This window comes from Schistocerca americana, chromosome X, assembly GCF_021461395.2.
Source record: "Schistocerca americana isolate TAMUIC-IGC-003095 chromosome X, iqSchAmer2.1, whole genome shotgun sequence".
NCBI lineage: Eukaryota > Metazoa > Arthropoda > Insecta > Orthoptera > Acrididae > Schistocerca > Schistocerca americana.
In genome coordinates, this window is record NC_060130.1 from 545,184,757 (window position 1) to 545,206,852 (window position 22,096).

Below are 22,096 nucleotides of genomic sequence, written 5' to 3' on the forward strand. Positions count from 1 at the left end.
AGAAAATCGACTCGGGTACAGGAGAGAGCAGGGTAGCTAAGACTACAGTAAGTGAGTAACAGGTTAGAAAAAGTTCTACCTATGTTACAGAACCCAACGTGAAGAAAAGATCGGACTTCGCAAAACGCTACGCTATTAAGAACTATGAGTGTGTGGAAGATTTTGAATATGTGGTCAACAGAAAATATAAATATGAGAGTTGGAGCATGTGAGAGGCAGAGTCAACGAAGATTTAGAATAGAAAAATCTTTATACTACAGCGAAACATATGGCTCTGAGCACTATGCGACTTAACTTCTGAGGTCATCAGTCGCCTAGAACTTAGAACTAATTACACCTAACTAACCTAAGGACATCACACACATCCATGCCCGAGGCAGGATTCGAACCTGCGACCGTAGCGGTCGCTCGGTTCCAGACTGTAGCGCCTAGAGCTGCACGGCCACTCCGGCCGGCACAGCGAAACAGTGCAGTGTAATAGTCGAGAGAACGTATTTTAGGCTGGGTTGAACGAATGTACATTTATTCTAATGAAAGAGCTAGGGACACATCGCGGACTTTTATGTGTCGATAAAAGCAAACAAAAATGTTACTGAATAGAAGTTAACTTGTGACACAGAAGCTACTGAGCACGCTAAAAACGAGTAAGGCAACATATCTGACGACCACCTCTGATGAGTGAAGGAAAGCGCGTCACATTTGTCTCAAAACGTATAAGCAGAGCAACACACAACTGTAGCCCCGTCTCATTCACACTCATCTGTTGCAAGTTTCAGAAAACATTCTGTGTATGAGCACAATGGTCTGTCTTGAAATTGACTTTCTTACTATGGAGTTTCGAAGCGTCAGTGATATTCTATACGCTTTACATAGTATCCACTGAAAGCTGTTGCTAGAGTTAGTCAACCGACCATCTATTAAAGACAATGGACCCTTTCAAGGGTGCAACGGGGGTCGAACCCCTGTCTTCCATCCAAAGTTATTGACATTTGAAATTAGATCTTCTGTGGCTGGGATGAGACAACAGTGTCAAAAGAAACTGAATACCGCTAATAATTACAACTCCACGTATTATGTTCATAAAACACGTTTGTAACTATAATACTCATTATATGGTACAAATATCCTATATCTCCCAATTGAGAGTTTGCGTGTGCGCTGTTACTCTTGTTCAAATGGTTCAAATGGCTCTGAGCACTATGGGACTTAACATCTATGGTCATCAGTCCCCTAGAACTTAGAACTACTTAAACCTAACTAACGTAAGGACATCACACAACACCCAGTCATCACGAGGCAGAGAAAGTTACTCTTGTGATTTGACGATAAGCAGTGTTTGCCATTTGTAGGATCAGTGTCGCACTCGTCCTTCTTGTAATTATGTGACATTGTAATGACCGTCTGAGTGACTGTCGTTCTGCCGGGCAAGACCGGAAATTTCATCGCATCACGTAGCGTCCAGACCATCTAACAGCATACATGGTGCATTCCATCTCCTAAGTCATTTACATTCTCGACTTCTCACGGCCTGTCGGTGCAAGGGTCTATTGTGAGGGCCGCAATGCAGATCTACAGTAATTATGAACACCAGGATCTGATACCGGGTGCAACAAACAGTTAACGGTGAGAGAGGCGTCCTTCACTAGACTGTAATATCGTTTAAATAGGCCACAGCCCAGATCAACACCCTCAAATAAATGGTAGACAGCAACATATGTGCAGTCATAACTTCCGAAAACGTATTCTAGTCGCTAGGTACATGAGCCATTATTCCAAAAAATTAACTCATCTAATCACATGTCGCTGGATACCAAAATTAGCACTGTTTCAGGAAAGCCACAATTGTGTGCTCGAAATGTGGAATATATCAGTTGGATTGAAGTTTCACTGCAAGTACCGATACATTCCGATGACATGGCACATGAGGCCAATGTTCCTTTCGCCTGTAGGACACAACGATAACCTTGTGGGGAGAATGGTTAACGTCGAATGTAATGGGACCCATGAAACGCGCGGCAACGTCTCTCACTGACAGACGACAAAGGGCTCAACAGCAGACCAAATGCACCAGTGACTTCACCTACTGCCTCCCAAACTAAACTTACACTTCCATCGAAGTAACATACCAATATATCATTCTATAACTGTGTGAGAGTGGTTTCACGACAACTACATTTATTATCACACTCAAAAGTATCTGAACGACACTAACTGCGTTCCGTCTAATTTACATACGGCCTACGTAACACAAGTTCCCTGCCGGTCCTAAATTTAACAATCTGATGACGTTCTATAAGAGAAAATCTTTCAGAATATTTAATTGAAATACCAAGAAAATATAAAGGGAATTTCGAATAATAATTTTGTATCACTTAAGGAAGTAAGTCGACTATTACAGAGTTGAGAGACATTTTCTGTTACGGTGCCAACTTTCCACAGCCAGTATGGTTCTTGAGTGGGCTAGCAATTCCAGAGCACTGTTCGTGCTTGAAATGCTCATCCCAAACAGCCGCCAAATTGATAGAGTTCTGAAGAACGACAATAATATGCCAATAAGTATAAGCCAACTGCAACACCTGTGCAGGGAGAATTAATTGGGTGGCCCTCCTCTTCAGTAGCTGACATAATAATTTTTGTTTTGGCCTCGTACAAGTCAAGTCGAACACCTGAACAGGAGTAATTTATTGGGTGGCCCTCCTCTTCAGTAGCTAACAACATAATTTTTGTCTTAGTGTATAGGTAAATAGAATACTGAAAGTAGAATTATCGAGGAGTAATTGTTAGCATAGATTGCCATGTTAATTGTAAACAAAAAGTAACTTAGCACTCACTCTGCTGATGAGCCCAATGACAGCAAGTGCTTAAATAAAAAGAAAGTAAAACAAATGTAATTTGGTGGACCTTTTACGCAGGGCGACCACAGGAACATCTGAGGATACGCACGCGACAGGTATGGATAGGCATCCTATTCATATACTGCCGATGCATTATGCCCAATTACCACAATGCCTCAACAGTCGTTGTCAGGCAGATTATAGATAAAATTTAATTTCTCTCAGCGAAAGATTTGATCAATAGTGTGTGAACAGCGCCAACGTTCCCGTATCCCACTCACAACACAATCCCATCATATTCTAGTTAATCACGCCAGTATGTCCTATGCTTACACGTTTCTATAGATCATTTAATTTCTTTTGCAGCTGACTGTCAACTCATTTTGGAGGCGATAAACTATAGTCACAGAATCTGACACCATGATACAGCCCACTGCTCCCTTCACTACCTCTGTGGATTTCTCATAAATTAAGGTACAGTTTTCTGTGTGTAGTTACACGTTTTACCAGTGAAAAAGCCTGCAGACTACTGTAAAGGCTTAATTACTCCTTTAAGGCAGCTCTTGAGCACATTCACTTGTCTGCAAATATTACCTCTCCATTCTTGTTTAACTGAAAAATTGGGTGTCCCACAAATTGAGTAAAACCAGAACGATAAACACTTGTAGACTATTCGTGGTAGATGCAATGTCGTGGTCTTAATTTACATTTTGACTGATTTCCATACAAATTAGTGATCTCTAGTGGTCACTTGTGGTAGCAGTTCTCTATAATCGAATTCTACACCGGTAACAGATTAGCGCATTTGCAACGAAGTTGTTATATGGGCTACATGTGAATCATGCGGTGCGAAGCTCAGGTCGTTCAGATACTCTTGACTATGATAGTACACGAGAATACTTGCCTGGCCACGAAATCGCCTGACACCAGAAACACTGAAAACACCTCTCTGCATTTTACTTCGATCATTTTCCGTAAATTACATCAGTATATGTGTCTGGCTACGGGGTCACTTGACTTCAACCCTATTGAACACAACTCTTCGCCTCCTGCTTCAATAAATATGAGTCATTGTGAATATTGACTGGTAATTGATTAGAATTGCCTCCAAAAGTTGTGGGTATCTTTTGGAGTTCGCACTACGATGAGATGACACCGACTGAGAATGAAAGGAGGATTCTAACCGCTGCTAAGGAGGAGGTATCCACCATCAAAGAAAAGAAGATAAAAAATATCTAATCGTCTTTAATGTGATTTCTAATACTTGGGGATACTGTTTGTACGGAAAATAATGGTCAGTACTCAATGACGTAATTCCTCACATAAAATTCAGATGAAAAGACAATATCAGCTTGGTTCTGCAACTGCTTAGTTCCCGACTCATAAGACAGTCCATTATGGATACTGCCTCATTTTCGTGTGTGTGACACTTTACGAGCTGCTACTTAGACGAAATACCACTAACAGTCCATCGAGACGTGCTCTTACTGTACGGTCGCACTCCTTTAAATTCGAATTTGTGTTGCCAGGCGGGGTTTAATGCACAGGACTCTGGTTGGTGGATACGTAGAACTGAACTAATTCCTTAGCCTCGTTGCCCATCTGACTTCTTTTTCTTTCAAATGTTCAAATGTGTGTGAAATCTTATGGGACTTAACTGCTAAGGTCATCAGTCCCTAAGGTTACACACTACTTAACCTAAATTATCCTAAGGACAAACACACACACCCATGCCCAAGGGAGGACTCGAACCTCCGCCGGGACCAGCCGCACAGTCCATGACTGTAGCGCCTTAGACCGCTCGGCTAATCTCTTTTTCTTTCTGCAGTGTTATATCGAGTCGTTGGTTCTCATAACACCTGTTGATGAAGCAGCTATTACTGCAAGAGGCGTATGATACAGAACGCACTATGCTATGTGTATTCTGACGGAACGCGGGAACTTTGAACAATTTGTGTGATATATTGTAATCTATTCGTAAAATTCAGCAAACGAGAAGTATAATGAACAGTTGCTTTAACTGAAATACTTCACGTGATGATCTTAGAACTCGGAAACGAAGATTTACTTCACATATGTTGATATAAACATACATTCTTATTTTCACATATGGAATCGGACGCCTGAGTATTACCCAATATTTTCGTAATACTATTTATGCAAGATTTAGAAAATACAATAAAATGAATGAAAGTAAAACAAAATAAGGGCGAAGCAATGGAATCAGTAAATGAAATTACCATTATACCACAATGTTAATACCTATGGTCTGTTTCATGCCACGAAGTATCCTGTGAACATAAGGTGCACCAGCGTAATAACGTGACAAGCTGTAATCATATCAGCTATTAAAGAGCTTGTATAACTAGGAATAAATCCTAAAATAGTACAAAACGTTGAGAACACAACAAAAATAATGAACAGATTGGTTAATTGGGAATTAGTATTACGTAAGAAGGTCAAAGCATAAACGACAACAAAGCAATATGTAATTACCACTACACAGCTATTTAGCTTATGAATTGGCTGACACAATTACTCGAGACATGAACACAAGGCAGTGAAGCAGTTCAACACCAGATACATCTTATACATGGGGCACGCTATACCCTGTTGGGAACAATAAGTCTTTGAAAATCAAATATGCATAATGGTACAGAGAAAGAAGATAAATATGTTAGTTAAGAAATTAACTCACGAAAAGTGAGCGAAGCAAAGATGACAGTAAAAAGCAGTTTGGCATTACTAACACATTTTAGATACCAGATGATTTAGGCAGTCACAAACGCAAAACATCGACACGATAACGGATTTTCAAGACAATGTGTCAAGCACTGGCAATGGCAAACGCCAAACACACAACAGAGGCAACATACAGACACCTTCGTCGAACGACTGAAGCATAACTCAACCGATGACCCTCGAGCTAGCAATTAATCAGGACAACGAGCATGGTTAACAGGACAGGAAACACAATGTTAGCGAAACAATGACACATCACAATGGCGTGAAAGTGTAGTTACGTTAGCGCGGTAGGCGGGGGAAACGTTGAGGTGACGTACTAGTATGGTGTGGGATCCACTTGCCGATGACTGGCATCTTGGACAGGCCGAGGCAGAAGCCGGCTCTGAATCGCGCGTTGAGCCAACTGTAGATGATGGGGTTGCAACACGCGTGTGACATGGCAAACCAGTGGCAGAACAGGTACAAGTACGGGAGGCCGGCCCACTGCTCGATCGCCGGCTGGTGCTCGACGACTAGCTGCAACAGCAAGCCTCCACGTTAGCTGCCGGAGGCGTGGCGCAGCTCCCCATTAACCAGTAAACAACGCTTTCAGGGTCAAAGACAGTAAACATATCGCGGCCAAAGCCTTTTTTAAACGTGAAGCAAGTGAAACATACTATTGCGTTTCTCGGGGCGGTCGAAAAAGTTTGGCGCCGGCTTCGGGAGGCTAGACTATAAAGTAAAAGTGCGGACAACAAAGGGAAGCTCCGTGACGATCATCGGCTCCATTGAATAGTATTTTCTCGGGAAAGTATCTGTGACTGGCGGTATGTAATATTTTCCGACGAATCACTATTTTCTACAGCGAAAGAGGTCCAGTGCGAACATACAGAGCGTACCAAACATATCCGCGAGTCATCTCGCTGTGGCCATGTATCTCTGGCGGTTTGGGGCTGGATGTTTTTGCATATACTAGGATACTTCGCAGGACAGATGACTGACTTCGATGCTGACCAGTGTACTTACATTGTGGACAGCGTTTTGATACCATCAGTTCGACGCCTGTGGACTGAAGGATTAACCTGTTTCCAGCAGAATCGGTCTCCTAATTCAAATGTCAGCTATAATACAGGACCGGTTTTCAGAATAGAATGAGATTTCTTTTCTCGGCTGGCCTCATCCAGCAAGAAACCTTACGTTGACTGGAAAATGAAACTCACGCCACCTGCCTGAGACGACGTACCATAAAATGTGAGATCAGTTACTCATAGATTCTCGTTCTCGAAGGATTCAGATGATCGTCGGGAGGGGTATTAAGTGGTTAAGGAACAACGTTTTGTACCGTTTTGAGGGTCGAAAAATTCTTATTAAAAATTGCGAACTGTTAACTTTGTGTGTTATATAGATTAAATAATTTGACGCAGTGAAGAAACAATTGCCGAAAACTGGCTTCGATTCGATGTCGCTGTCGTGCAGTCACTTGTCAGTCTGTCGACTACGCCACTGATTCAAAAATTCGTTACAATAATTGTGTCTATATTCAGATATTAGTCGAAGTCCGGCTTTTCCAAGTCTGAAAATCTAAATGATCCAGAGAAGATTATACTGTGGGTTTTTAGAGGATTCATGCCTCGTGCTGCCTATCAATAAAGCGTAACTCCCTTAATTACAATTACAAGTTTTCTTTACTTCTATGAGCAATGCTGTGTACCCTATAATGTGATTAGCTTTTCTATAATATGACAGACAATTCAAATCTCAGACATTGCCACTTTTTGTGCTTTTGAGTGTACCATTTTTTTCTTTTTATATACCGATATTCATTCATAATGTTACGTGAAACCAATGAAGAAATAAATTATAACGAAAAACAAATAAAAACTCAATCAAACATCTAAAAAAAGGGAAATAGTTGAAGGTGATGTTTTCATTTCGATATTAAACAACAAAATTATGTCTGCCCAGTTCATTCTTGAGAATAGGCTTCATAACGTTGGGGCCTGTTGTACTGCGAAGAAAAAATGTACAAACTGTTTCTTGCAAAGACGGAGACAGTAAGCAGCCACTATTGATAATACTATTTATGTACACACATAGCACCGTTACCGGTTTCGAACCAACAGGTTTATCTTCAGACGGCTCTTCACGTCTATATACATTTTTGTTGACGTTTGCATAAATTTTTAGCTCTTTATTCCCCCTTGTGGCGAAAGATTCTTGGGATGATGGTGCTCTACAGTGAAAAAAAAAAAAAAAGAAAAAACAAAGAAACAATGTTAGAAACGAGCTATTTAATCGTAACTATTCTAATAACGATCGATCGAACACACTGTAAACAAATCACTCAGTATGAGTTGTTATAATCATATTTTACTTACGTTGAAACTTCTCACTTCTCCGTTATTTGGTTGCAGTGTTGTTTGCTAGAGTTCACACACACACACACACACACACACACACACACACACACACACCAGAAACGTTCTGGCACATGAGGAAATGCATGCAAAGATGGCGATATCACAAATACAACAGTCCCAAGGAAATTCTCTTTCAGAGTTATTATAATATGTGAATTGATTTGACAGTAGAAAATTTACAAAGAATAAACGTTAGATAATATGCATTTCATAGTCAATGAACATTCATTACAAATAAAGTAAATAGATGCACAAACCCATTTGATAGAAAATTTTACTTAAATGATGCAGTACTATGTAGATCTTATGATATACGTAACGAACAGAATAAGGGAAGAGATATTAGTGTGTATACATAAATAAATATTATGATAATGGACAATATATTTTCATATGATGGCTAGTTGAAAGTTTATCTAATTTAACAGTTGTATTAATGTGTGGCTGAACAGTCCGTTAATTTTAGTGGAGCATTTCATGTTGAGTCACTGTTTGCAATTAGTTGTCAAAGAGAGTAGTGTTTGCTTCTGTTTCGAACTGAACAATAGATGGACGAAATTTTGTAGAAAAGGTGCATTGACTAACTCAGTCTCTTCATTGAGAAGATTTAAAATACAGTGTAAGTAACGAATGGCAATACAATAAATAGTAAATTGGTAAATACAGAGCCGGCGAAGTGTAGAGAATATCATTAGTGCGACAGGAATAGAGATGGCTATATGCCAATAAATGATCAAGTATTGTCATTGAGTGATATTGTATCTGCTTTAATTAGATTGAATATATCTCTCGTGTATGGTCAGTCTACCACACCCTAGCACATATTATGAACATAAGTTTAGGGTTGCAGGGGAGTTTTGAAAAGTAATGTCTCCGGGTTTTTTATGCTGTTCTCAATGTCAGTTGAGGTATTACGTGTCAGGTACATTTTATTAGGTCGACTTTCCTGTTTCGCTGACGCAAGCGTAGCAGCATCTGTGCGCTAGAAGTAGCGTAGTGTAATCGAGTTTCGAGTTTGAAGTTCGTCCGCACATGGAGTTACCTCTCTTTCAGTATGCCAATGATAAACCACACACGAGTGCCGCGACACCTGGAACAAGGCGCCACTTTGAATTCACTGTCATCCTCCATATAGTCCCGACTTGGCCTCATCCGATTTTAATCTGTCTCCAGAATGTAAAGAACACCTTCGAGGACTTCACTTTGATAGTGATGAAGCGGTGCAAGAAGAGGAGAGGTTGTGGGTCCGCCAACAAAGTGAGACTTTTTACATTGACGGTATCAACAAACTGGTCTCTCGTTGGGAGAATTGTCTTCGTCACCAGGGTGAGTATGTTGAGAAATGAATAGATAGACAAGAAGAATAAAGATGTAGAAAGTTAACAATGTTTGTTTTATTTAGAAAGCTTTAAAGGTTTTCACATAAAAAATCGGTGCCATTACTTTTCAGCAAACCATCGTACAATTGTCAAATTAATTTAAACTTTCAACTGGCAATCATATAGTAATACAATGTCTGCTATCGCAGGATTTATTTAGTTAAATACACGTATTAATCACCTATTATTTTGTTTACGAACCACCAGCATGCTGGAGTAGATTGGGTCTGCAACTTCTGTTAATAAGTAGAACAAAAAACTAGTCCAAGTTGCAAATTTTTACTTCTTATTCATTCTATGACTGGTTTCGTGCCTAGACCCATTTCCAAATCATCCTACAGGGCAAAAACAAAATCTGCACTCATGCATAATACAGTTATTACCAAATTCTTAAGCATATGCCAAATACACAAAACATATCGTTTTAAACATACATAACAAAGTCGAGAATGGCGTTTTCCAAGACGTCAGAAACCTGCAGTGATCAGTTACAGAGCATAAAGATAAATGGCAGTTTACTTCTTCCGCTGTCGTAAGGAAACCTCGGGAAGGGGGCGCCCTGTCAGGGTACAGGATATATTAAAATGTTCTCCTCCAGGCTTCAAGAATTTGTAAATAAAAGTCCAGGAACCCGACCTTATCTAGGGTACTGGACAGTTCACAGGTGGCGGATACCACCAGATATGGTGGACAGCTGCGAACACAGAATAAGCAGTCCCGGACCAAGGCAAAAAAAAAAACCCACTTTGTGTCTGTCTTCATCTACATGTAAATCTACGTGATTAGTCTGCTATTCACAACAAAGTGGCAGAGGGTTCAATGAATCACCTTCAAGCTGTATCTCTACCGTTCCACTTTCGAACGGCGCGCGGGAAAAACGAGCACTTAAATTTTACTCTGTGAGCCCTGATTTCTCTTATTTTATCTTGATAATCGTTTCTCCCTATGTAGGTGGGCGCCAACAGAATGTTTCAGCAATCGGAGGAGAAATGTGTTGACTGAAATTTCATGAGAAGATCTCGCCGCAACGAAAAACACCTTTGTTTTAATGATTGCCACTCCTATTCATGTATCATGTCTGTGGCACTATCTCCCCTACTTCGCGATAATACAAAACGAGCTATCCTTTTTTGTACTTTTTCGATGTCATCCGTCAGTCCCATCTGATGCGGATACCACACCGCATGGCAATACTCCAGAATAGGGTGGAGAAGCGTGGCGTAAGCAGTCTCTTTGGTAGACCTGTTGCACCTTCTAAGTGTTCTGCCAATGAATCGCAGCCTTTGGTTGGCTCTACCCACAACATTATCTATGTGATCGTTCCAATTTAGGGTATTTGTAATGGTAATCCCTAAGTATTTAGTTGAATTTACAGCCTTCAGAAGTGTGTGACTTACCGTTTTGGTCATCTGATGACTTCGGCTTCATCCACAGTTTATTGAATACGTTAGTATTCAATGAACTGTGGATGACGCCCGACCAACAGGCATTACATGCACTGATCAAAAATGATAGTGCATTGAGAATGGCTAATTTGTAGCCGAAATCTAGATTTGCCAATAAAATTTCAAAGGACAACGGATAACTGAAATCTATTACTTACAAGTCAATGTAACAGTCGCAGCGTGCAACAGCCTCTGAATGGAGGATACCCTGATGATAGTAAGGAAATAGAAGAATACACAGACACACGTGGTGACATGGGCAAACGAAGACTTAAATTTTATGGACACATTAAAAGAATGGCATCCACTAGGTCGACAAAACAAGTAGGAGAATTCTACGGAAGCAGACTTAAGGCCAAAACTGAGCCAATTAAATGGATCGCTGCGATTATGGAGGATCTTGAAGTAGGCCGTATAACTCAAGCAGACGTTACAGGAACCAAAACATTCAGGCAGAAGAGATTTGCTTGCAAAGTTGGTCAGAGGGAAATTAGAAAACGGACTGGAACACCGTGGTCTGATGAAAGAAAGAGACTTCATTCAGAAAGGATGAAACAAATTTGGGCACAAAGGAAGGCCAACCACCAAAAGTGACATTGATGAATTGTGCGTCGCGTGGTCCTATTGGGTCCATACGTGAATAATGAAGTGTGCTCCAACTATCAAGAATACAACAGTTCATTATTACGGTTATTGTATGAATTGTGATTGGAGGACATTTTAATAAATAAAAAGGTTTCCTATAGCGTGATAGGGTTTCCCCTTCCCGATGTTTCCTTACGACGGCAGAGGGTGTAAAATGCCATTTATCTGTATGCACTGTAAATGTTCACCTCACATTTCTGACATATTCGAAAATGCCATTTTCGATTTTGTTATGTAAGTTTAAAACGGTATGTTTTGTATCTTTGGCATATGCTTAAGAATTTGGTAATAACTGTATAGATTGAGTGTAGATTTGGTTTTCTGCCCTGTAGGATGATTAGAAAATGGATCTCGGCTCGAAACTAGTCATGGAATACATAAAAAGTTAAAATTTGCAATTTGGACTAGTTGTTCGCTCTATTCTTACTTTGTTCCTTGTGTATACCACAAGATTTACATATATATTAAGCAACATTTCCTATCAAACTGGTTTCTACATTTATTAAGTTTATTTGTAATTAATGGTCATTGAATGTAAAATGCATATACAGTAACCTTTACACTTTGTAAATTTTTTGCTGTCAAATCAGTGAACATAGTATTTCTGAGAGAGAATTTCTTTGACACTTTTGTATTTGTGATATCGTCATCTTTGTATACATTTCCTCATGCTGCAAAATCTTTTTGATGTGTGCGTGGTGCTTTAAATCGAAAAAGTACTTCATACACTCTACAGTATTTCGTGAACACTAGCAACAACACTGCAACAAAATGACGCAAGATTTTCAACGCAAGTAAAATATAACTACAGACAACCAATCCTCAAAGATTTGTTTATATTGTGGTTGATCTTATTTGGGGTAGTTACGTTTCAGTACACTCTGAGACAAAAAAAGCAATACACCACGTAGAAATTATCCGAATGGCATGGAAACTTGTAGATATGATGTCCATGTATAGACAAACAAATGATTACAATTTCAGAACAATTGGATGATTTATCCAAGAGAAAGATCTTCACAAATTGAGCAAGTCAATAACGCGTTTGTCTATCTCTGGCTCTTCTGCAAGTACTGACTGATAGCGTTGTTGAAGTACTCCTGAGGGACATCGTGCCAGACTATGTCAAATTGGAACGTTAGAGCGTTAAAATCCCGAGCCTTTTTGCAGGGCCCTGCACATAACGCTCCAAACGTTCTCGACTGGGGAAAGATTCGGTGACCTTGTTGGCTAAGGTGGGTATTGACAAGCACGAAAACAAGCAGTAGAAACTGCGGACGGGCATTATCTTGCAGAAATGTAAGCTAGGATGGCTCGTCATGAAGGCCAACAAAATAGGACGTAGAATATTATGGACGTACCGCTGTGCTGTAAGGGTGCCGCGCATGACAGCCAGAGGGGTCCTACTATGAGAAGAAGTGGTTCCTCAGACCGTCACTGCTGGCTGTTGGGCCATACGGCAGGCCGGTATGCCAACACTGTCCTGGGAGTCTCCAGACACGTCTTCGCTGGTCAAGGGGGCCCATGTCGAAGCTGCACTCATCAGTCAATGAGATTTCACGCCGAAGAGGTTCCTGGAGACGCCCAAAACAGTGGTGGGATACTAACCTAACAGTCGTCCTCCATACGACCCAACAACCAGGAGCGAATGTCTCGGATGCCATTTCTTTTCACAGCAGAACCCCTTCGGTTGTCATACGCTGCACCCTTGCAGCACAACGGTATGTCGACGATATTCTACAGTCTGCTTTGTTGCCCTTCATGGAAAGCACATTTCAGTAAGATAATGGCGGCATCCCCGGACTAGAGTTTCTACTTATTGTCTTCGTGCCTGACAAACCCTAACTCGGCTAGCAGTCAACGGATCTCTCTCCAATTGAGCGTTCGTAGCATTATGGGCAGGGTTCTCCAAGGATCTGGAGATTTTGACGACCTAACGCGCCAATTTGACAGAATTTGCCATGATGTTCCTAAGGACGACATCCGACAACTCTATCAAGCAATGCCAAACCGGATAAATGCTTGCATAGTGAACCAACACGTAACTGACTTTCTCGATCTGTGAAGCTCTTTCCTTCAATAAATCAACCATTTGTTTCTGAAACTGTAATTATTTGGTTGCCTGTACATGTGCATCCGATCTATCGATTTCCGTGCCATTCGTATAATTCCTTCGTGGCGTGCCTGTGTGTGTGTTTTTTCCTTACAGAGTAGATCGTTTCCAACATCGTTTTCTATTGTAGGGTACCACCAGCCCAAGAATCCTACACCGCAAGGGGGAATAAAGATCAAGAAATATCATGGAAAGTTAAAAAAAAAGCGTATATAGACCTGAACAATCATCTGAAGACGAAGCTGTTGGTTAGAAACCAGTTTCGGTGTTACTTGTGGAAATAAATAGCATTATCAGGAGTGGCTGGTTGCCGCTTCCTTCTTTGCAAGAATCAACCTGTATTTTCTACATAGTCAAGGTCTCAAAATGTCAGTTTATGACAAAATAGCACAGAAAAGCGAATGTGATATAAAAAAAATGCTGAAGTATTTAGATATAACCAGAAAATAAAAATACATATAGTGAGGTGGTGGTTCTCCTCTAACATCTTACGTTTAAAAAATAAAAGAATTATTTCCTGCGTAGTGGGTGAAACATGTGGATTTTAACTAGTGCAAAAACTGTCTTCAGGTTTCTGTGTCTATATCTTTCGTTTTTTCATCAGCATTTATTTATGAGTGTGGAAAAAAGACAATGTATTATCAGTAATATACTTGAAATGTTACATCAACACGTGTGTTTAAGACAAAGAAAATACGTAAACAGTTATAGGAGATGCTCTAATATGCCTACTTAAAGGAGACTACTATTTTTAAGAGACTATTTCTTAAACATAGAGCTCATTAGGTCTGGAGAATATTGTCGTGTGAAGGAATAACATGTTATTTCTTAAAATCATCGGATACTTACTAGGAGAACGTTCAATGGCAGCCAACAAATCATAAATGCTGTAACGACAGCGATCATCATAACGATAACCTGAAACAAACAAGAAAGACGAACTGCAGCGACTGAGCTCAGCGATGCTTCGAACCAAACTACTTACACAGAAACATAAGCTCCATGGACTTCCTTGTCACGTCAAAATAAGACGACCGTGCAAAGATGAAGGAAAGAATTTGTGCGATGTTCGAAATAACGCACCAGTCTAGATACAACCACAATTATCTAGGAATCTTTCAGTGAATAGCTGGAGCCAATTGCCTATAGATCGTGATGGTTTTCGGTACTTTTGACAAATAGAAACGCAGATATGTTTGTCTTAGGAAATAAGTCACTGTATATATTGTTATAAATTTGTAGTATAAGATGCTTCCGATAAAGACTCACGAAATAGTGTCAATGAAAAATAAATATGAAGTGTATGTTGCCACGTAAGGTTACTATAATCGTTGATGACTAAAGCTCTGCAGCAGACTCAATGTTTCAGTCTTTCAGTCGAAATCTATCCCAGTAAGTGTACAGCAAGTTCTGTAGCAAGCACAGTGGTTTCCATAAGTGAAGAAAGAATCACACATAACGAACAAAAACTTAGGAGAAACTACAGCGCATCACACAAACTTCAGTATCTTGTTTCTACAATAGCAACGCGTTAAACAGTCTCATGCAGACCAGCAGCATAGTAGAACTTTCGCGTATCTTTGTGCAGGGTGAACATTAATAAAACTGACAAACTACAAGTACAGGGACGGATTTCTTACTGGAAATAGAGGAAAAAAGTCCCGTGAATATGTGTCCGGAAACGCACCGTTGCCACAGTAGATGGCGCTGACGAGTGGCAGCTCCTCTAACCACGTGCCGTGTGTTCCTTATGTGTTGCAGGCTGTGTGATTGAGCAGCAGAATGGTCCGGCATTAATGTCGGAAGCAAACCGAGATGGTGTTTATGTACGGCCAAGCAGATGAAAATGGTCGAAAGGCAGCACGGTTATAGGCTACCAAAACAAGTACCCTCATCGACACCAACCATATCACACACCATTTAAAGCCTTTTTTGGGCGTTTGTGTGATCATGGATCCTTTCAGACAGACGAAAGTGCAGGGAGGTGGAGCCAGATTTGGAGGAACGGTATCTACAGAATGTTCAGACGATCCTTAGTACATGCCTCAGGCAAGTGGGCCGCCAACATGGTGTAAGCCAAAGTACGATTATGTGTATCCTGCATGACAACCGCTACCACCATCTGCAATCCCATGCATACCACTTTGAACATCTGTTGTGACGCGGATGCGATGCAGCTCCGTACTGTGTTCTGGGACGCACACTGACCATTTCCGGGCACATGTTCATAGGACCTTTTATCCACCATTTCCTGTCAGGAATCGGTCCCTGCAATTTGTCAGTTTTATTAATGTTCACGCTGTACAGTAGACAGTTGTTTGTTTGACAGTAGGAGTCTACTAAGAAGTCCAAGCCAATTAAAAAGTATTATGGAAGATGTATTATTATGTTATTTACACAATACTATTGCTGCTCGCTTTTGCTGAACACAAAATTTACTTACTTAAGATGCACTGGCCCGGCAGATAATTTCATGCGGAATCAGAGAGTAAAATATATTAAATAATCAAAATTCTTTTTTTTAGATCACCAGAAATGGAGGTGCTTCTAAGGCCATAAAGCGCTGAACTGAACTTGATTAGTTTATGCATGTGTTAAATCCATTTTAAATTGTTATCTAGGTGGATCCCAAGGAACTTTACGTGGCCGGCCGCGGTGGCCAAGTGGTTCTAGGCGCTTCAGTCCGGAACCGCGCGACTGCTACGGTTGCAGGTTCGAATCCTGCCTCGGGCATTGATGTGTGTGATGTCCTTAGGTTAGTTAGGTTTAATTAGTTCTAAGTTCTCGGCGACTGATGACCTCAGAAGTTAAGTCGCATAGTGCTCAGAGCCATTTGAACCATTTTTTGAACTTTACGTGCTTCATTCAGTGTATGACCACTAATGTCTATTTCTGGAGCTAAATGGTTATTATTGCTTGGACCAAGTCTAGGGACTTGTAACAGTGTACCGAGAACAGAGTAGCACTAAAATTGCGTTTTATGAAAAAGTGGCTTCTAGAACGTATCCCATTTACACTTTTCAACTGTATTTCGTGGGAAGGAGATAATTTTTCTTCAAATGACTCCGATGTACGATCTTAGTAATACTTTATCACTGATTTAGCCGGACAGCTGCAAATGAATCTCTCGTTTTAGAAAGTTCACATGTCCATTTCATACAAAAATGAGGTATATACAGGTTCATATCAACATAAGGTAGCTGAATCGTGTCAGAATGGAAAGGACTCTTGTCCATTACTCCTTACGTGAGAAAATTGTGTCGCTTTACTGAATGCAGCTGAATTAATTTTAGAAGTGTCAAATGTCCTGGACATGTGTACTGTTCTATAACGAACATTATCGCGGCTCCAGTGGAAGAATTATAAACTACTGATTTTGAATCAACGAAAGTCGTTTCCCGCCTAGCTAATATGGCCCCAGCAAGAAGCAGTGTTAAAAAATCAAAGAAAACAAAGAAAAACCCCGAGAAGGATAAGTTTAATGTGATTAAAAAGGCAAGAGTTAAAGGAATTGTATTTGCTAATAATGCAAGAAAGAGTTATACCTCCCAGACAAATCAGCAGGTAATATAACCTAGAAGCTATGTAATGGTATTTTGCTCTAGTGGAACAGAACTTCCTAAGTTATAGGCCTACATATTAATACTTCTATAATATAGTAGTAATGATTCGTTTGTTATTACAACAATGCAAGTTATTTTGAACGATTCTCTTTGCAGATGTATATTTAAATACTTTGAGAAAATAACCAAGAGCAGCAGACTGATTTACTATATCATTTCAGTACATTCAACACGAAAGATGATCAAAATACATTTTTAAGTGTGTTGATAACAGTTGGGAACACTCAGGGAAGAAGAGCAGATCAGAACTCTACAGTAGAAAAACCAAAATCGTTAAGTTACTGGTGTAATGGTACAGTTAGTAGCAAACAACCCACGTATGTGAGAAAACTTTTGTTAACTCATTTGGCATATCAGAGAGGCGAGTGACGAAGCCTCAGACTGTGCTTCAAGAGGGACGGAACCTACATGATACGTGAGGAGTCGGTTAAAAGGAGTCGCGCTCTACCACCCCAAATTGTAAAAACTGTACTTGATCACCTAGTATCATTTCCTGTTTACACAAGCCATTATGGATCTGATAATCATGTTTCTTTAGATGACAGGCTAAATGTGCAAAAAATGTTTCATTTGCACAAAGCAAAACATCCAAATACTGAAGTAAATTACAAGAAATGTATTAAGTATATTAATGAAAATTTTAACCTCACTTTTGTACAACCACAATTCGATACTCGTGTAACATTTCTGAGCTTAATGATGAAAATCAGAGGTCGTATGCAAAATGATTCAGCAAAGAGGATGGCCATTGAAGAATATACACTGAGGTGACGAAAGTCATGGGATGCCTCCCATTATCGTGCATCTTTTGCCCCGAGTAGTGCAGCAACTCGAAGCGCCATGGTGTGAACAAGTCATTGGAAGTCCAGTGCAGAAATATTGAGAAATGCTGCGTCTATAGCCGTCCATAATTGAGAAAGTGTTCCGGTGCAGCATTTTTTGCACGAACTGACCTATAGGTTATGTCCAATAAATGTTCAATGGGTTATTCAAACCAGTTGTGAACAATTGTGGCCCGGCGACATGGCACATTGTCATCTATAAAAATTGCATCGTTGTCTGGGAACGTGAAGTCCATAAATGATTGCAGATGGTCTCGAAGTAGGTGAACGTAATCATTTCCAGTCAATGATCGGCTCAACTGGACCAGAGGACCCAGCCCATTCCATATTAATACAGCCCATACCATTACGGAGCCACCAACTGCTTGCTCAGCACCTTATTAACAACTTGGATCCATGGCTTCGTGGGGCCTGTGCCCTATTCGAATTTTACCATGGACCCTTACCAGCTGAAATCTGGGTTCATCTGATCAAATGGTTCAAATGGCTCTAAGCACTATGGGACGTAACATCTGAGGTCATCAGTCCCCTAGACTTAGACTAGTTAAACCTAACTAACCTAAGGACATCACACACATCCATGCCCGAGGCAGGATTCGAATCTGCTACCGCAGCAGCAGCGTAGTTCCGGACTGAAGCGCTTAGAACCGCTGGCCCAGAGCGGCCGGCTTCATCTGACCAGGTCTCGGTTTTCCAGTCGTGTAGGGTCCAACCGATAAGGTCACGAGCCCAGGAGAGGTGCTTCAGGCGATGCCGTGCTGTTATGAAAGGCACTCGCGTCGGTCTTCTGCTGTCATAGCTCATTAACGCCAAATTTCACCACACTGTCCTAACGGATACGTTCGTCGTACGTCCCACATTGATTTCTGCTGTTATTTCACGCAGTGTTACTTGTCTGTTAGCACTGACAACTCCACGCAACGCCACTGTTCTCGGCCGTCAAGTGAATGCCATCGATCACTGCGTTGTCCGTGGTGAGAAGTAATGCCAGAAATTTGGTATTGTTGGCGCACTCTTGACTCTGTGGATCTCGGATAATTGAATTCCCTAGCGATTTCCGAAATGGAGAGTTCCATGCGTCTAACTCCAACTACCACCCGCTTTCAAAGTCTGTTAATTCCTGACATCAGGCCATAATCACGTCGGAAGCCTTTTACATGTATGACCAGGTTAGAAAAGACAGATTCGCCAATGCACTGCCCTTTTATACCTTGTGTACCCGATACTATCGCCATTTGTATATGTTCATATCGGTATCCCATGACTTTTGTCATGTAACAATGGGAGCCGACAGCAAACGCGCGAAAATGAGACTAAAATTAAACGATCTGCGGTTTGTGAAACGTTGACAATGCACCCAGAGGTAGATGGGCGCTCACTTTGCGGTAATGTGCTCCGGAAGCAAGCTCGACCACGCCCGCAGAGGGCTGTGTGTGCGTACACAGTTGTCACGCACAAGTGAGCCGAGACCTTCCGGCGGGCTGGGAACTGCGCTGGCCGGAAAGCGCTTCCTGCCCAGTCATGGCTGCGCCCGCGCTCGCGTCCGCGTGCCTGCTGCTGCTGCTGCTGCTGGCTCAGGTGGGTGCAAGCTGTCGCCGTGCTGCCTGCGGGCGTCGACACTCTGTTCTCTTGTTATTCTGTTGGCCTGTAGGCACTTCAAGCTGCATATCGGCGATGAAGCCGTCCTACCACTTTCACTCACACAATTTATCCCCAACCACCTACGATCGTCCTGTTCAACTAACAGGGTAGATTACCTCGGCGAGGCGTTTCACTGCAGCTTTGTGGATTCTCTCACTTTCTATCCGACAGAGTAGACTACAACTTCTAACCGAGTAAAATAGGAATTATGCCTTATCTACTACGATACGTCAAACCGATCTGTCCGTACCAACCTAAATGCGTCTTGGATAGATGATCGCACAAAATTCTATCGTTGAATTTAAATCATATGACACCCTCCTCATTCACGGTCTCTTTCCTACACAAATGCGTCACAGCGTATCAGTTCCTGCCCCTTCCTCACTCTTCACTACTCATTCATTATGAACTCCTAGACTTATACGAGACATCCCATAGGCTTGGCACTAATACTCCATGTTTCTCATTAACATCGTCTATTCCAGCACCAACTGCTCGCACTTACTTTGTAGCTACAAGCAAAACGGTAACCACTTCCCTATACCTGAGCGTACGGTCCTTTACTAAACCGCCAAAACAATTCTTAAAAAGTCTCTAAAAATTATATTTTTTTTAGTCGTAACGCGTTTCGATTCCTTAGCTCCGTCTTCAGGTGACAATCTCGGATGTTAACTTCATCAGAATATCTCACAGAAACGTAACGACATTACATGTTCCTTTTTTTGTTCCACTCGTTTTTGCCCATTTATCTGTTTAAGATAAAGTCACGTACGTCTTTCACAAATATACAAGTAGCTAGGATAACTCTGTCTATACTTACCCATCATACTCTCCTAAACCATCCCACGGTCATATTATCCCCAACGATGAGTCTCATAATACCCTTAACACAGGGCTCCAGCTGTGGCTGCGAGAGCACACGCAGGCCGCAGTAGCGCTACCTCTTTCTGCACAGCATTTAATTTGTTGTTTTTCTACGTGCCCTTAGCCGGTTTAAGGCCCAAGCGACACAAGACGCCATTTGGTGAGCCCAGCTGAGAAGGGTGCCAAAGGCGCCACAAGTGTAAGATTGCTACACAGGACGTTCCACAATTAGTAGTGGTCGCCCGAGGTGTCAAGCTGAGAGGGGGGCCAAAGTGCAATGTGTGTACACAGTGTGTACCACAATTAGTAGCGAAAACCGACATGCGGGAAAGTGTACGAGGGAAGAAAGGGGGTGGGGAGCGACAAACCATGAGCCGCTTGTGTGGACAAATGTTCCCGAATCAGCCCTGCAAAAAATGTTCAAATGTGTGTGAAATCTTATGGGACTTAACTGCTAAGGTCATCAGTCCCTAAGCTTATACACTACTAGACCTAAATTATCCTAAGGACAAACACACACACCCATGCCCGAGGGAGGACTCGAACCTCCGCCGGGACCAGCCGCACAGTCCATGACTGCAGCGCCTTAGACCGCTCGGCCAATCCCTCGCGGCAATCAGGCCTGCGTTTGCTTCTGTGAAGAGCTGAATATTATGGTATCTATCTGTGTTGACTACTTTTTATTAGCTTTTTCTAAGTGTCTGCGTATTTTAAAGCATTTGTAGTGCATATGCAGCGTAATGATAGAAAGAAGCAGCATGGCAGTAGTATTCATTTTGTTACACCTAGCGACTGCTTGGGTTAGCGTTATACCGGGTCCACAGCTCGTGGTCGTGCGGTAGCGTTCTCGCTTCCCACGCCCGGGTTCCCGGCTTCGATTCCCGGCAGGTCAGGAATTTTCTCTGCCTCGTGATGACTGGGTGTTGTGTGATGTCCTTAGGTTAGTTAGGTTTAAGTAATTCTAAGTTCTAGGGGACTGATGAACATAGATGTTAAGTCCCATAGTGCTCAGAGCCATTTTGAATTCGTTATACCGGGTGGCCATAAACATTCCCAGCCGAATACAATTAGTGTCAGTTGCTCTCCGTGGCGTACGTGATAGCGTACGAGACTGCTCAGCATTTGGCTCGAATTCGATCCTTACTACGGTCCCATGTCTAATTTTTGTATCGTTCTTTTGTTCGGTTTTAGTGCACCAAACGAAGAATTTGCCCGCGTAATGGCATGACTGGCTAACTTCGATGCTAAGTAACTCGTAAACGGAGCAACATATCGAATTTTTTCTTAACATTTATTTCTCAGCTCAGCCTAGCTTGCAACACACTTACAAGCTTTTCAGACTGATTCTGACCACCCTGTACGTCTCGTTGTATAGACTAACGAGGGTAGAGATGGATAGGGATTACGCCGGTTGTGTACGGATGCTGGGGAAATCGGCTGCTGTGCAAAAGGCGTTGAAAGCTGATTTGGCCACGGTTGACAGGCTTCAGGCAGAGCTGCTGTGGCGTCGAGTCACATGGGGCGAAAATTGTACGATCTCTGATGCTGATAACACCGTTTGGGATT

General features: G+C 41.6%; 2 protein-coding genes across 2 annotated transcripts in view; one reads left to right on the plus strand and one right to left on the minus strand.

The window, feature by feature from the left end:
* The window catches only part of LOC124556146 (serine/arginine repetitive matrix protein 1-like), a 290,854-nt gene that overhangs the window by 76,879 nt on the left and 191,879 nt on the right, over positions 1-22,096 (minus strand). The window contains exons 2-3 of the mRNA XM_047130159.1: positions 14,410-14,478; positions 5,897-6,095 (exon numbers count right to left, since the gene is read on the minus strand). Of these exons, the coding sequence (XP_046986115.1) occupies positions 5,897-6,095; positions 14,410-14,478 (268 nt within the window). The remainder of the gene's footprint in view (positions 1-5,896; positions 6,096-14,409; positions 14,479-22,096) is intronic.
* Positions 19,486-22,096, plus strand: part of LOC124556539 — an 86,646-nt gene continuing 84,035 nt past the window's right edge. The window contains exon 1 of the mRNA XM_047130493.1: positions 19,486-19,603. Within this exon, the coding sequence (XP_046986449.1) occupies positions 19,547-19,603 (57 nt within the window). The 5' untranslated portion in view covers positions 19,486-19,546. The remainder of the gene's footprint in view (positions 19,604-22,096) is intronic.